At 46.9% G+C, this 17,342-nt stretch overlaps 1 protein-coding gene across 1 annotated transcript in view; it reads left to right on the top strand.

The window, feature by feature from the left end:
* Positions 1 to 16,602, top strand: part of CALB2 (calbindin 2) — a 170,292-nt gene extending 153,690 nt beyond the window's left edge. Inside the window, exon 11 of the mRNA XM_085637894.1 lies at positions 15,996 to 16,602. Within this exon, the coding sequence (XP_085494020.1) occupies positions 15,996 to 16,118 (123 nt within the window). The 3' untranslated portion in view covers positions 16,119 to 16,602. The remainder of the gene's footprint in view (positions 1 to 15,995) is intronic.
* Positions 16,603 to 17,342: the final 740 nt, after the last annotated feature.

The raw sequence follows: 17,342 nt of genomic DNA, 5'->3' as shown, positions 1-17,342 counted from the left end.
AGCCGGCTGTAGCGAGGTAAGTGTGTTTTTTTTTCTTTCTTCTTCCTGTCGCCCCACCACCCGGATCCGGTAGCAGCTGCTACTGGCTGCAACATGGAGACGCCAGCAGTGCTCCCATGGCCCGGCATGGGAGGGGTGTAGAACGGCAAGGGATTTCCAGCAGTCGCCCTCGCTCAGGGTAGTGCAGCAAGGCCGGTCAGCATCCTCCTTTCTTGGTACCATGGATGAAGGTGAGATGAGGGGCACAAGTACCTAAAAGTGCATAAAAAGGCCAAGTCCTGCACATCGCAAAATGGCACCTTACTGGACCAGAGGCCTAGGGGCAGCACTGGTGGCTTGGTGAGAGGTCTATGGCCCCCTTGAGAGTGGCTGGTGCCAGGGAACAATTGAAGACAAAGAACCCAAGTTGACAGTTGACAGTGGACCCCAGCCTCTCCCCATTGGTTTGCACTGCAGGTGATGAGACTTGAGGTGAGGTCTGGGTGGTCCGGGAGAAGTGGGGTGTTCGTGCCACAGGGTGCAGCAGCAGGGAGCCATAACAGCGTGGAGACAGTAAGGCAGCGACACCAGGGGGTGGCAGCCCCATTGATCCCTCAACAGCCATAAATGGGCCAGTGACCAGACAGTCAGGAAAATCCACAGCCAGTGGCATCAGAGTGGGAAGGCCTTAAAATGGTGAGGCCAAAGGAGACACTACAACGATTCCCAGGGGAATTCGAGCGGAGTGAGGTGGAAAACAAAGGTCCCTATGGTGATGATGTGGAGCTGACCTTAAGGGTACATACAGCAACAATACTGGCGGCATTACAGGAGATGAAGAATGCCCTGGAGCTAAAAATGTATGCAGTGACCCAGGATGTGGGACTGGTGAGGGCGAATGATCGCACATTGGCGGATAGGGTGTCAGGGACAGAATTCGCACTCACCCACTTGAAACGAGCAATATCAGCAGAGAAAACACATTTTGAGATGCTGGAAAAGACTGTGGCAGTCCTAGAAAACAAACTGGATGATGCAGAAGGGTTCTCTCACCACAACAACGTGTGACTGGTGGGGTCCCAGAGAAGGCAGAGGGCCCCTTCATGGAGTGGTTCCCGGAGGACTGGCTATCCTCAGTGGTGCTTGTGTTGCGGGGATTCTGCTCATGCACAGAACTACGTGCAGGAAACAGGACCTCAGCGAATTATGCTGTACCAAAAAACTCACCTCAGTACCCAGAACCCCTATCCGACTAGCATCAGTGTCTCATTCGTTCTCCGTACTACAGCGAAGCTACCAATGATTAGACAACCCAGAACAAGCGACTTAGGGTACTCTCAGGAATGGTGGGAATCAAGAACACTCTTTCGTCTTTATTCTCATACAAGTCCACAACGTGAGTAATCAGAGACACGGAAAAGTTTAAAATCATTATTTTAAACTACGTGCTCTAAGATGCAGTATTTTGGCTAACATAAGCAGGCAAATGATTAGAAATAAAACAATCAGCATTGTTACAATTCCATAAAACACAAAGGGAGAAATCATATTATAATGATAGTGGAAACAGGTCTTATAGCGCCTTGTGTACTACCCTCCCTGGCTAGAAGCTAGTTTTATAATAATATAAGGTCTCTAGGTTTGAATGAGGAACCCCATACCTCCAAGATCAGCTTAGGTGAATCACATCACATGATCAGCAACGCTCTCTGTAGATGGAAAAGTTTTCTCCAAGTGCCAGCATCATGCACGCAATGCAATATTAAAGGCACCCGAGTTTCAGATATTTGCAGCTGTGTGCTTGTTGTGTCTAGAGCATGGGCCGATCAACCTGAATCAACAGCATACATTGTTATTTGACCTTGAAGCCTTCTGCACACAGTGTACAGACTGAGATCGCGGTGTGAGTCTAGGGATGTGAAAAACAGACCGTTCTCATGTGAAGAAAAAGCAAGCAAGCAGTTTTACTTATAATAACAGTTACCTGTAGTGTCGTGTGCAAAAGCGGCAAAGAGGCAAGATGGCATTTAAACTTCTAAAACACTTATGCTAACATAGCAATGTGTGCAGGCAGAACCCTGTCTTCACTACACCCTCCCTTGATTGGACCACGAACAAAATAGGTAAGCAATTTAGGAATGCAGAGTTCAAGTTCGAGTGAGATAGAACCAAGTTCATATTTTGCCAAACCAGATAATTGGTAGGGATGAATTCTAAGTTGTGCGTTAAAAAAATAAAAACACCAAGAAGGAGCGGTATACTGCCCATTCTGTAGCAAAAATAGTTTTTAAAAAAATGTAAGTTAGTACGTGTTGAAGATGGACAATTGCCAATTTAATTCATCAGTGTATAGGCACAGTATGTTGCAACAGCCTCCAACAGGAAGTCATTGTTATCATCAGTAAAGGATTCAGCCATCCAATTTAATAAAGTAAATGAACATCCATGTTCTTCGATAGCCGGAGCCTCTAGCACCATCAGAGGGCTACTTGCGTGTTCTTCGAGATAACTTTGTGCCAGGAAGTCATGGGCCACCGCACATATATCCCAATCCCCTAGGACTCCATGCGCAGATGCGCAGGCCATAATCCCGATACCGGAACAGTCCAACTCATGAGATACTAAGGGACTCATTAGTCGATCATAATCCGGGGCAGGAGACGCCGTGTTGGAGAGGCACAAATCCAGGGCCCATTCAAATGAGCAATCTAGGCAATGGAAAACAGGTTGCATGCAAGTAAAGTATGAGAACCGGAAGAACAATCCATAGGCTACACTCAGAATGGCCAGAGGTAGTGTTCCATAGTATTCAAGCATCCAGTTGCGAAGATGGAGCTCCCGGGGCAGGCTGTTGTGTGACACAGATTGTGCAGCCATTGCGGAGCAAACATATCAACAGCAGCACACCGGCAGCCAAGGCGAGAATTAATGGTTGCCCGTCGAAGATGCTGGAAAAAATAGAATGAAAAAATGCCGGTATCACACCAAATATAGTTTGGAACGAGGTCACAAGGCCGGAGCCCACAACTTTGAAAAAATGCGCCAAGCCAGTTGTTGACGAGGCATTGAATATAGTGTGAATCAGAGCGCTGAAATGAAGTGGGAGATCAGTATTCAAAAGCGCATGCACCTCGGTGCCGGTGTTAGCTACGTGAAGGACAAATGTTTCACGAGAGGAAGTTAGGGCGACTTCTTTTTGGGACAATAGAGCCCTTATTCTGCTCATCTTGTTGAACTCTGCTTTCAAGGTTGGTATGGAAGGCCAGATGGATATGTCGAGTCTCCCATGTGGGGGCGGGAAAAGCACATTTTTACAACAAACTACACGTTGGGAGACAGTTACAATGTACGGAATCCCTGCTAGCATCCCGCAAGACGCTTCATTAATAATAAAAGCAAATAGCTATCGTTAGCTAGTAATGTGAATGTGGGTGTAATAGCTGGCACAGGATTTCCCTTTAAAATGCAAGCTAAATTTGAGGCTTGGATGTTGCACGCGCCGTGCAATTGTATATTCTTGCACACTAGTGAGTGATCAGGTGTGGAAGTGCACTCCTCTCCTTTTAAATAAACTTCTTTACCCTCTCTCAGGCACCTGTATGTGAATGGTAGTGACCAAACTTCATGAAGATAAGCGCTACCCAATGGTTCATATCTGCCTAAGGCATAGTGTTTCATACATGAACTGAACTTAAACAAAAGAAAAGGTAGTGTGATTAACCCATGAATAAGCCCCACAGCCAAGTTTGATTCAGCCACAGAAAATGGTACAGGCTCCAACTTTTCAATATGAAATAGCAAATATGTTGCATCCTTCATGGACATGAACTGTTGTTTATCAGTCAGATTAAACGGTAAAAACAAAGATGATGTATTCATGTAGTCCCAGGGAACTTTCCCAGACTTCAATGTTTGTAAAGTCCATGCAAACTGCATTATGGAACGCAATTGATTTTGACCATGGTATAAAAAAGACATGTCATAGTGTACAATATCCACAACAGATGAAACAATATTATCCAATGTGTAAATTCTGGAAGAAAGAGTATTAATGCTATAATCAGTGACAGCAAGCACTTTTTCCAAATTAGCTTGATCAGTAGCCCTATAGAGATAATTTCCAAACTTCGTTTGTCATTCAAATCAACATTGTCAGTCAATTGGGACAATTGAAGTTTAACCGATGCCAAGGTGGAATGTTTAAGCCAGTTGTGACACAATTTGCATACAGAATAGGTAGTAACAGAATGGGAGTTTTCAAAACGGGAGTCCACCCTAGCCTGTGTATAGCCTGGGGTCAGACCCAGAAAACGATGTTGTCATGAATCTGAACTTTTTTGCCATAATAACCATCCTTGGGGATCCAAGTTGGAAATATTGAAGGAGGTATTAGTAATTAGGGACTGCAATTCATCAAGGGACATATCTGTGTGATTATCCCAGGTGGGTTAAGCACCTAGATCAGGAATGGTAGGGGCATTCATTTTTTTTTAGAAGTAGCCAATCCAAAGCAAGTGGTTTGAAAAATAGTAGAATTCAAAAACAACACGTGGTTCGGGATGAGGCATGCACGATGTAAAGCCTCGGTACTCGGTACCCTGCACCTGCCAGCTTTTAGAACCCCAAACAGATTTAAGATCAATTGTATCTTTCCACAGCTCATAGCCCCCTATAGCTTATTCATCCATAAAGGACTTTGAATACAGTAATTTAGTGTGTGTAAGTCTGACTTTGGAAGGCGATTTAGCAGACATTTTGAAATAAAAGGCTTAAGGATTGGATTGACCAAAATACCTAAAATATGTAATTTTTTTCAATAGAGTTTTCGAACTACCTTCAATGGGAGCTGGGCAATGTTCCCATTGTGTATAATTAATGACATTTCTAAATGTATTTGCTTTATGCAGGAAATGATTGCCATAGTGTTGGTAACAAAATAACTGCATAATTCGCTGAGTCCAAGTACAAATCCTCAGCATCAAAAGCAGCATAATATTTCAAATCAGAAAAAAGAGCCTCAACGGCTTGGACATCCCAATCATCAGAGCGTATGTTTTGTTTCACAACATCTCCCATAGAAACACGAAGTACATTGGGGACATTAATCACCTCTGTAGGGCCATGAATTTGAAATTTTACAGCATCCCATACAATCCCATCTAACACAGGCCAGGCAGTAATATTGACAAAAGTCTGGTCCCTCTTCATAATGTGTGATGAGGAGTGGGGTGCCAAAGTTCCATTAATTAATCTAATTTCAGATCTTTCGGTAAGATAATGTCCATTCACTAGACGAAAAAAGACAACCACAAATCCAATCGACATGAACAAAAAAATAGATATGAGCACCAGCCAAATGTAAGTCCAAGGGGGAATTAAAAAAATGTCTTTTAAACCTACCAGCAAAAATATAAATTTTCGATGGGGCACTCGATGTTGTAGAGTTAGTGTCAAATGAAAAACGTGACTGGTCAACTGCACTTGTTTGCACACCAGGTAACGGGCCATCTGTGGGATAGGTATACTCAGTATCTTCATGGGGATCACCAGACGATGGAGTCAATAAAGGATTCGTAACTGTATGCATCTCGATGGCAATGTCAGGCCTGTTTGTATTTGCCGGAGCCAAAACAGAATTTCTCAGCATTGCTGAACAAGAGACCGCTGGAGTCATACTAAGAAGAATCGGCCACTCGTTGTAGTTTAACATTATCAATGGAGAGGTTCCTGTTATCCGTGCGACCAGGAAGTGGAGGTAAAATTACTGTTCTTGTACCCTGCACGCCAAGCACTGGAACAGGTCCACAATAAGAGGGGCTGAACTCCTACTTGTCCTCCACCTTCTCACGGACCAGGTCACCGACTCGAGGTAGCCAGCCAACTACCGGAATCTGAAGTGCAGCATCAGTTGTGGAGGGCAAGTGTTCCTTTGCAAGACTGTCTCGAGCCTCTTGTAGGTTCTGTAACACAGCAGAATGATCATCTACGTCAAAGGGTGCGGCCGACGCTGACATGTCTAGACCATCAAGGTCAGGGACAAACATTTTGATGCCAAAGAGCATTTCGTATGGGGTCCACCCACCCAGAGACCTTCTAGGGAGATTATTAAGTTCACTTTGTACGCTATACAAATGGGTCAACCAGTTTCTGCCAGTACCTAAAACCCTAGCTGTCAAGGATTGCTTTAAGTCACTGTTCATTCGTTCCACAACAGAATTGCCCTCAGGCCGGTATGGAGACAAAAATTTGACTTGGACCCTCAAAGACCTCATGGCTTCTTTTTAAGCCTTAGAGGTGAATGCCAGGCCCTGGTCCGAATGGAGGGTACCACATGCAAAAATTCCCACAAAGACACGCAAATCCCTGATGACAGTTCGAGCATCAGCACTCCTTTGTGGCCAAACCCATAGAAAGCGTGTGCACGAATCCACTGCAACTAAGATGAACATATACGCAGTATCAGTGGAGAAAGGACCGCAGTGATCTAAATAAACACACCCAAGTGGTTTATTAGATATGTACAACTGTGTTTGAGGTGGACGCGCAGCAGTCGAAGGCTTAATCTGCTGGCAAATGTCACAAGTAAGGACATATTCACGAGTCTGTTTATATAATCCGCGCCACCAGTAATGTTGTTGTAAGATAGTGACAGTCGCTGAAACGCCTACATGAGCCGAGGCCATACCTTCGTGAGCGGCTGTTATCAAAGAAAGCCTGCGGTCCGCATTGGGAATCAATCTGTCACCAACGTTGGTAATTCTCACATAGGGAACTTTATCAGGACTTAAATGATAAGAGTATTTAGAAGGTAAACCTCTAGGGTAATTATCTCCCTTCTAAGTTGCAGCAATAGCTGCTAAGATGTCATCATCAATGTTACTTTTGGATCTTGTAACTGCTGCCACTAGATATGTCGCCACTGCTGTTTTCGCTGCTTCATCGGCTAAACTGTTACCAACAGCGTGTACTCCTACGCTCTGGTGACCAAGAGTATGAATTACATTCACGAGAGGCAGACGTTCTTTAAGTTCTGCGACTCGAACCCAAAGCATGTTATGTTTGATTGTGCTACCTTTGGAATCACGATATTCATTTTGAGTCCAAAAGAATAAATTGTTGTTGAAAGACTGAACACAGTAATAAGAGTTGCTTACAATGAGAGTAGTCACATGGGGATCAGCAAACTCTAGTGCAAGCACCAAAGCGGGTAGCTCTGCCAACTGGGCGGTACAGTCCCCTAATGTCTGCGTGTGCACGACATCGGACTTGAATTCTCCATTCACAATGGTACCAGCCACTATTGCGCAGGCCGCTGAATAAGCATGCTTAGATTCCGTTGCCGGAGGGCCGAACCATCAGTGTAAATGATACAATGGTAATCCTCAAGCGGGCACATGGACTGAGGAGCTGGATGAGCAAATTCGTACTGCAAGTACTCCTGAGTTTGCAAAGAGGAATCAAAGATAAACGTGACATCCGGAGACGTCAAGGAAGTGGCCCATTGTATCCAATGTGGATGCAAAGCTTTAGAATTCGGTACACTGGCTCTCATTACTGCCTCAAGGGCAGGAAACGGTGTTACAACCAACATGCGTTTCCCTTGCGACAGTGCTCTCTCTTTTAGAATCGCCAACTGTACAGCAGTCAATACTTTCTCGACAGTGGAAAGTGCATTTCAGCCGAGGTGTACAAGTGTGACTTGTAAGCAATAGGGACTGTGTCTCCCTCATTAAATGTTAAGTACGTGAAACCCACTGCGCCAGGCACAATTCTTATTACGAGGTTTGTGTGGTTATCACGTGTCAATAAGTATTTTGATGCAAGAAGATCAGCCTGCAAAGATTGCAGTATAGCTGAATGTTCCAGAAGCCAGCAAGATTTGGTGAAAGTAGGTTGTACCAAGGCATATAGCGGCTTGATACGCTGGGCATAATCGGGAATGTAAGTACGCCCAAAATAAAAAAAAAACAGCAAGGATTGTAGTTTTTTCAGAGTTGTCGGAGCACGCAAACATGCGCATTTCTCCAGGAAGTGAGGTGCTAAACCTCGTCCTTCGTTGTTGAGCTCATAGCCCAAAAACAACACTGTGTACTCTGCAATGTGTGATTTTGCAAAGTTAAATTTGTAACCGAAGTCCGCAAACATGACAATGATGCGGTCAACGCGACACAGATGCGGCCATAATTCGTCGTCTGTGAGATAAATATCATCAACATACAAGTACGCATCAGGGTCAATGCTCTCTAACAGAGAGACAATACGTGCGGCAAAGACGCCTGGGCTGTTTTTATAGCCCATGGCTAATCTTTTAAACTGTTTTTGTTTGCCGCCAGAAGTAAAGGCTGTCCATTGACTACTAATAGAGGACAGGTTATGACTATAAAAGCCATTTGAAATGTCAAGTGTGGTCTTAAACCTTTTTCTCACAAGACTATCAACTAGGGCAGAACTGTGGGTATTCTGTACCGCGCACGTCCGACAATGAGAGTTCAAATTCCGATAATCCAAAACTAGGCGGTACGACCCATCAGGTTTGGTTACAGTGAAAAGAGGATTATTCATGCATGACACACATGTCTCAATTACACCTTGATATTCCAATTGTTCAAGTATTTCTGCGATGGGAGCTTTCGCTTCTCAGTGCATGGGATATTGGGGTTGTGGCTGTGGCATTCACCGCAATGGAATATCATGGCAGGGCGACAGTTTATCCCATCTGACCTGAGTATGGTACAACGCCGGTACAAGCACCTGAGCCCACTCCTAAGCAAAGTTCTGCGCCAGCTTCTTAGGCACAGTGTGTGCGAAAGAAGGGAGGATTACCTCCTCCCCTCTTGGAGCGGCCAAAACGAAAGGTGGGGGCCAGTCCGCCTCCGCTAACAAAATGTCATATGTAGAGGTCAGATTTTCCCCAAAAATCCCTTTTATTGTACGTTGTATGTCACCTTCAATTAAAAGGACTATTTCATATAGTCTGTCAGGGGGAGCCACTCTAGTGTCCGCAGTTTCTAGGGTAATGACCGTGTCAGTTGCTGTCGCCTTCAGATACGGACGCAGTGCTTGCCGCACTATTGTAACCTCCGCTGCGCTGTCTAGCAGCGTTAGCGCCCATGTCAGATTCCGAAGCTGTGTTCTCACTATCTGTGGCCTACCTTGCGGTCAATGCAGCAACTTTCTTTTTCTGAAACTGAGGCCTTTGACGTGGAAAGTCGTCCTGCTTGCCTTTACCATCCGCTGGGCGGGGCGTCCTTGCGGGGCACCCCGACCTCTGCCGCGTTCTCCTCCACCGGCTTATGAGACCAATGTTTCCTGTGAAGAACGAGGAGAACGTTGATCAGGAACCTGAAATCTATCAGGAGACCTAATTCTTGCGCGATCGCGCAACTCATATGTGCGTTCAGTAGACACTGGTATTGGTGATGCAGGATGTGACCCTTGTATCTGTTGCAGCTTCCCCTGTTTTTAATTTTTCCAATTTTGTTGGCTTAACACCCAAACTATTGCGGCCAATGGTCTTATAAGCCTCTGTAATAATCTTCGGTAACTGCCGGGGTTAATCGGCGTCGGCGACGAGGCGTAGCTCATTCGACACTTGAAAGTTAACCGCATCTCCCTTGACGTTAGCAAGGATGAGATCAGCAACTACGTCAAACACGCCGACAAGCCTCATTCCCAACTCGACCGCCGCCTCCGGACCGTGCTCATCCTGAACACGCATAATCACGGAGGGCAGTAGTCATAGACGGTGTGCCGAAGCACTTCGCGTAGACTGCTGCAAATACTTTACCCCAATTCTCACAATCTGTCAACTCAGGTACTAAGTCTTTCTGCAAACTAATCGTGAGAATTCTGTGTTTTTCCACAGGAGTCGTATTAGGAAATACTGCTTGCAGCTGGTAAAATTTCTCAGCAAGCCAATAAGGCATATCGTCCTTATTCTGGGGGCGCTTGCCCATTACCGAATTAACCATGACGGGACTAATATAAATCCCGGCCGGTCCAACTGGTTGTGTCTCAACCCCGGGTGCCCCCACCTGGAGGTTGCGTGAGACGTATTGCACTAAAGCCCTATGCACTGCTATCAAGGCGGTATGTAGCTGACATACGTCGTCCACTGGGACTTTCAAATAACGTGGATGTGGTGTGAACTGGCCCCAGGGATAGACAAGGGGCCTAACCGAACCGGAGTTACGGTGTGGGGGAGGGCGCCATTAAACCAAATACAGTGCTGCCATGCCGAAATCAGAATTTCATGTATCCTATATAGTTGTAATTCGCAGGTACTGCAGTGGGAGTGTAAGAATGGAACGTTTCATCATCCGCATTCACTGCAGGAAACGTAACCCAAGAGTAGAAAAGCTCATAGGGGAACGCTGCATCGGCACTCACCACAAAGATTACTGACATACCATCATCGGGCACCCCAAACTGCGTCAAATAATTAGAAAAACAATCTACATAAAAATGTAGCACAAAAAGAGGCAGTAATTCAAAATTAATCCTTTTTAATGGTCAAGCTTGAATGAACCTATAATTTATCCATATAGGTAGGTTACTCCGTCACTTCTGTCAACCGGAAACAGGAGTGAGGGTGTTGTGGACAAATACAAGCACTACTACTAAAGTATCTTGAATACAAGACCAAACGTTAGGTGCGCCATGTTGCAGGGTTTCTGCTCATGCACAGAACTATGCGCAGGAAACCAGGACCTCAGTGAATTGTGGTGTACCAAAAAACTCACCTCAGTACCCAGAACCCCTATCTGACTAGCATCAGTGTCTCATTCGTTCTCCGTACTACAGCGAAGCTATCAATGATTAGACAACCCAGAACAAGCGACTTAGGGTACTCTCAGGAATGGTGGGAATCAAGAACACTCTTTCGTCTTTATTCTCATACAAGTCCACAACGTGAGTAATCTGAGACACGGAAAAGTTTAAAATATTTATTTTTAACTACGTGCTCTAAGATGCAGTATTTTTGCTAACATAAGCAGGCAAATGATTAGAAATAAAACAATCAGCATTGTTACAATTCCATAAAACACAAAGGGAGAAATCATATTATAATGATAGTGGAAACAGGTCTTATAGCACCTTATGTACTACCCTCCCCAGGCTAGTTGCTAGTTTTATAATAATAGAAGGTTTCTAGGTTTGAATGAGGAACCTCCTACCTCCAAGATCAGCTTAGGTGAATCACATCACAGGATCAGCAACGCTCTCTGCAGATGGAAAAGTTTTCTCCAAGTGCCAGCATCATGCATGCAATGCAATATTAAAGGCACCCGAGTTTCAGATATTTGCAGCTGTGTGCTTGTTGTGTCTAGAGCGTGTGCCAATCAACCTGAATCAACAGCATATATTGTTATTTGACCTTGAAGCCTTCTGCACACAGTGTACAGACTGAGATCGCGGTGTAAGTCTAGGGATGTGAAAAACAGACCGCTCTCATGTGAAGAAAAAGCAAGCAAGCAGTTTTACTTATAATAACAGTTACCTGTAGTGTTGTGTGCAAAAGCGGCAAAGAGGCAAGATGGCGTTTAGACTTCTAAAACGCTTATGCTAACATAGCAATGTGTGCAGGCAGAACCCTGTCTTCACTACACTTGAGGGTAAAAAGCTCACAGGGTTTATAGTGGAGAGGGCGCACAGACTCCCTGGTCACCCCTAGGTCAATACCTGGTGAACTGCCGAGGGTAATAATTGCCCAACTGCTGAATTTTCGTGACTGGGGCAATATCCTGAAGGTGGCAAAGTCACATGGTTCAAGATCACTGGAGGAGGGAGTGTGAATATATACCCAGACTACAAGCACAACGACAGTGCAGAGACAACAGGAATCCTTTCTGGGAGTCAAAAAGCACCTCCGTCTTTTGAACATTCAGTATGCCCTCTTCTTTAGGGCAAAACTCAGGATTGTTGACCGTGGAGCATCCCACTTTTTCATGACGGCAGAGGAGGCCTAGGCTTGGCTGGAGGCCAGAAGATACCCAGTGGTGTAAAGAAACTTGTGGGGGCCCCCATGAAAAATACTAGACTTACTCGGAAGCCCTCAGGCCAGGGTACTGCGTTGAGGGGGCCCCCTGGAGCTCATCCTCCACACTGCAGGGGCTGTGGGGACCTTTGTTACGCCACTGGGGATACCCAAACCTAGACGGTAAAGGGGGCCTGAGCAGGTGGCTGTCGGGAATCCCTCCGGCGCTATAGAGTGCGTGTACACCCCTTGTTGGCCACTCAAAGGGAACAGGCAGAAATGGGAAGGGCTAGAGCGGTGGCAGCTTTGCAGCAGAGCCAGACCCTGGAGGAGGTCAACCGGTGAGAGGCCCTGGAGGTGGACTCAGGAGAATCATAGAGTGGATCATGGTCCCAGAGTGGCTCGTAGGGTGTTCGCCCGTTCCCCAGCGTGACAACGATGACATCAGATGAGATATTCTGAGGAGGAATCCGAAGTGTAAGCTGAAAAAGGTACAATGAGTTTGTCTATGTGGGGCTGGGGAGGCTAGCGTGGGGTTAGTGGAGGCTCCTATGCAGTGCAGTATACTTACTTTACATTACTTTACGAACAATGTGGGGACGGTGATCTCTAATGAGATTGTTTGGGAAGCGTACAAAACGGTTCTGTGGGGAGACCTGATAGCCCACGTCACAGGAAAAAAGCGGGAAAGGGAGTAGGCATACTGAGAAGAGGAGGGTGCGCTGGAATGCGGGGTGGCTGAATATGGGTCCCACCCTACAACAGAGCAGGCACGGGGATTGGATTTGTCAGCCGCGGTCCGTACAGGTAACAGCGGTGGGGCGGCGATGGCGGGGATTTCAAGGGACGATGCTGAGGGGAAACTAATTAAATTAATAATTTTCCCTCTGCATCGTCCCTTGAAATCCCCCCCAATGCGGCCCCACTGCTGTTACCTGCACAGACCGCAGGTGGGATTTGCTGAGGGAGGAATATCGGAGTCTGGCCCATCAGGAGGCAAGGCAACTCTTCAGAAACAAAAGGGGCCAACTTTATGAAATGGGACATAAAGCTGGGAAGCTGGTAGCCTGGCTGGCCAAAAAGGAGGAGGGCCAAAGATCAGTACATAGGGTGTCCACCCCAGGAGGATCCCGAGTGGAGACTCCAGACGCTATAGCATAGGCATTCCCAGAGCACTTGAGTGGAGTGTGCTGCTCAAAATTGAAGGGGAACCTGCCTAACATGGGGCAACTCACTATGGACCTTCCAGTTCCTCTACTTCAGGAGGAGGTGATTAGGTCCCTAGAGAATTAAATAACTGAGGAAGAAGTCTCTGCAGCAGTGTCCCAGCTTAGTAGCCGAAAGGCCCCAGGCCCTAACGGGTTCCCAGCGGAGTTATTCAAGGGGGTGAAATCCCACATAGTGGCCCCTATGAAAGCAATGTTTGAGGAAGCATTACAGGAAGGCATCCTTCCCATGGATTTGAGACAAGCAGACATAATCCTCATCCACAAGCAAGGGATGCATAGAGAAGACGGTGCCTCCTATAGGACGATCTTCCTACTGAACATAGAAACCAAAATCCTGGCCAAGGTTCTAGCGTCTGAGGCTCATGAAGGTGACTGACACAATAATAGCCCCAGAGCAGTCCGGCTTTATGTTGTACAGGGCAACCAGACATAAGCTTCGTCATTTGTTTGGTAGTGTGGTCCAGAGGGACAGGATTTGTGAGCCTTCGATACTGCTATCACTAGATGCCAAAAAAGTATTTGATTCAGTGAAATGGCTGTACCTGATGGCAGTTTTGTGGAAAATGGCCTTTAGACCCAGGTTTTTGAAATGGGTCGGGCTGTTATACCAAGAACCACTGGCCCTGGCCCGGGTCTGCGTGAATGGGGCAAGGTCGAGGGAATTTAAGCTTGGTAGTGGCACCTGACAGGGGTGTCCCCTATCACTGCTTTTGTTTGCACTTGTGGTGGAGCTTCTGGCAACTTGCATCCGGGGGCACGCTCAACTCTGGAGCCTAAAATGGGACCCAAACTCAGAAGATGTAATATCGCTTTTCGCAGACGATATTCTATTGTACATAGCTGAGGCAGAATGCTCGATTCTCCCGTATTCTGCAATTCCTGGAGGTGTTTGTGTATACGCTGGGATCCGCAGTAATTGGAACAAATTGATAGCATTTCCCCTGATGGAAGGGATCCAATCTAATGGAGAAGCTTGTCCCTTGAGATGGGAGAGGATGGGATTCAGGTATTTGGGTGCCTCTGTTACCACACGATCAGACACCTTTTTCCAAGAAAATCTGGAGAAAATTTCGCAGGCGGTGTCTCACTGGAGATGTTGTCCGATCGCCGAAATAGGCAGAGCAACCATATAAAAAATGATATTCCTCCCTAGATTTCTACATATACATTGCAGAATACACCGTTTAGGGTCCTGGGCAAATTCTTTAGAGAGGTCGAGGCACTGACCAGGCAGCTGATTTGGGATGAGGGTCTGCTAAGGATTGCCCTATCTGTATTGACACAGAAGTCAGAGAATGGGGGTGGGCGGGGGCAGCCCTCCCAAATCTGAAGTTATATAACTGGGCAGCCCAATTGCAAATAATCAACGACTGGGTGTTTCCGACGCAGCAGGAACCATCACTCTATGCAAACAGGCAGGTAATGGACTTGGGGGCTAACTTGGCTGGCTTTACAAGACAGGTAGGTGGAACTCTTTGCAAGACCCAACTTCCCAGGTGGTTGGAGTATGGTGGTGAGTGGCAAGAGCACTGGGTTGGAGGGTACATGTGACGCTGGAAACCCCACTCTAGGACTCAGCATTGCTAGCGCACCTGAATTGTGTGGAAGATCACAGGAAGTGGGATGTACTGGGAATATCGAAGGTGGGGGACATCTGTAGGGACGATTCCATTCACTGGACTCCAAGTACAATTTGAAGTGATGGGGGACAGTAGTTACGCTACTAACAGGTCAAACATATCCTGCGGGGCTACGGGGACCTTCTTTGGGAGGTGGCAGAGGAAATGCCCCTAGAATGGAGAGTGTTGGGGGCCCACTTCACAAACACACTGTTTCTCAAGCATATGCCTCTCTGCTGACGCACAGCCTGCCCCCCACTAGAAGCCCTGCAAAGTAAATGGGAAATCGACTTGGCGAGAATAGGAGACGATGCCTGGCTGGAGGCCTGCAGGCATCCCCAAGTGGTAGCCTTCCGGGCAGGCTTTTGGCTGGTGCAGATGATGCTACTCCATGGGGCATATTACATGTTAACACGCCTCTACCAGATGTGGAAGGTAGATAATGATCACTGCAAAGGGGATATGGGCATAAAGGGACTCTAATCCACACCCTGTGGGAGTGCCCAAAAATACGGGTCACTGGGAGAAGATGAGGGGGAGGATCTCTTCAGTTCTGGGCCGTCCCCTCGCTCTCACCCCGTAATTGGTGGTGTTGGGTATTTGGGGGGAGCAGATGTTGAACAAATACCAGCTCCTGTTCTGCAACGTGGCTCTAATGGTGGGCAGGAGAGACTCAGTCCGGTACTTGGGCAGGCTAAAGTCCCCACAATGGTAGAATGGCCATCAAACTTAATCTGGTGCACAAGGGCGGAGAGGTTGGTGTATCGCGCCAGGAGGTGCCCGCATACATTTAAGAAGGTGTGGGCCCCATGGAAAGGGACCGAGGAAGTCTTGGACAGATAGGAGGTATAAAAGGGCAATAGAGAGTTCCCTGGACATTACAGAAAATAAGGGGGGGTTGTGGTCTGGAACAGAGGTCGGTATAAAGCAATGAGGGACTGCAACAGACCGTAGCAAAATGGAGGTGGTAGTTGAAGGGAGGCAGGTTCCGCCAAATAGCAGAAGGGTTTATGAGCTGTACTGTTAATGCCTTTTGTGTTATGTTGTTATGAAACTCAATAAAAAGATTTTTTTTTAAAGAAAGTTGGTCTTTCCCGTTATGAAAGGTATATAAACATGTATCCAATTCGGTGACACACACTTTGAAGGAAGTCTGACATAGCCTGTTTGTCTATTTATTGTCCCCTACAGGAGATCAACATCCAAAGCCTGACCAACTACAGGAAAAGCATCATGTCCCTCTCCGACGGAGGAAAGCTCTATCGCAAGGAGCTGGAACTGGCGCTGTGCAACGATGCCCGTTCCCCCATGTAACCACTTCTCTCATATCCACCCCCTTCCCACCCACCTTCAACACAACCAGTAGAAAAGGACATTAAGAGAGAGGAGGGCATGCACTAGCTGCCTCCACCCTGCATCAGGTGCCACCAAGCTACTGTGGGCCTGGGTGGGGTCGGAGGTCATGGAGAAGGTGGTCACTGAAAGGGGGAGTAGCAGGAGCTATGTACGTTGTAAGTCACATTTCTACTAGCAGCAGATTGGAGACTGACCAGAGGTTGGGTCTGAATCTCCTAGGGTAAAAGTGGTTTGTTTGACGCATTCTTTTTGTGGGGAGGGGGGTTGGATTATTTTTGGGACTTGCTGTGGCCTCCTTGGTGTTGCTTATTTGGGGGTTTTGTGTATTCTTTGCTCTGGAGTGAAAGGACTGCTCTTTTTTTTCTTTATTTATCTCTTCCATATGTTTGTGTCCTTTTTCACCAAAGAGCAGAGTACGAATAAAACTGAGGTTGACTGCGAACGGAAGTCTCGGCTATGTGTGTACACCATTGGTCAAGGGTGGTGCAGAGCAGCTGAACACAGCAAACACTTCTGAGAAATGAAATACTAGGCTGGAGCATACCTGTAGGAATATACCACAGTGCCAGAAGGTGAGGGTGCAGTTATGGCGGGTGGGATGTCAAACCCTTCAGGTCAAGTGTTATCATGGAGTAGCCCATGAGTAGAGGGGACAATACAGGGCTCGGTGCACCTACTCTAGGCAAGAGGATGTGCTCTTGGAGTGCAAAGCCATGGGGGTGAATACTTAAGTGAAACACCTACTACTGGTTCTGAGAGCGGTGGAGTAGGGAGCACATCAAACAGTAGAGTAGGGTGCAGGAGCAAACGGTGGAGTAGGGAGCACGCCAAACAGTGGAGTAGGGTGCAGGACCAAACGGTGGCGTAGGGTGCACGCAAATGGTGAAGTAGGGTGTGTGCCTCGGCTACTGAAGGGATTTTGAAGTGCAGCATGGGCACCAAAAAAGGACTCACGAAAAAGGAGTCAGTGCCCATATACTGCGGGGGGGGGGGTTGGGACAGAACATACCATTGAGGGAGGAGCAACTTAGCCAGAGAGGTATGAGCACAGCCGAGCAGACACACTATTGGACAAGGCCACACCTACCAGGGGAAGGTAAGCCATTATGGCCAGGAAGCATGGGAGGGAGCCATTGCCCTGGGAACAAACTCCTTGGTGAGGAGTTGATGGCAGACTCACTG

This window comes from Triturus cristatus, chromosome 12 (genome assembly GCF_964204655.1).
Source record: "Triturus cristatus chromosome 12, aTriCri1.1, whole genome shotgun sequence".
Taxonomy (NCBI): domain Eukaryota; kingdom Metazoa; phylum Chordata; class Amphibia; order Caudata; family Salamandridae; genus Triturus; species Triturus cristatus.
Note: the sequence above shows the minus strand (reverse complement) of the source record. Positions and strands in the feature narration are given on the sequence as shown.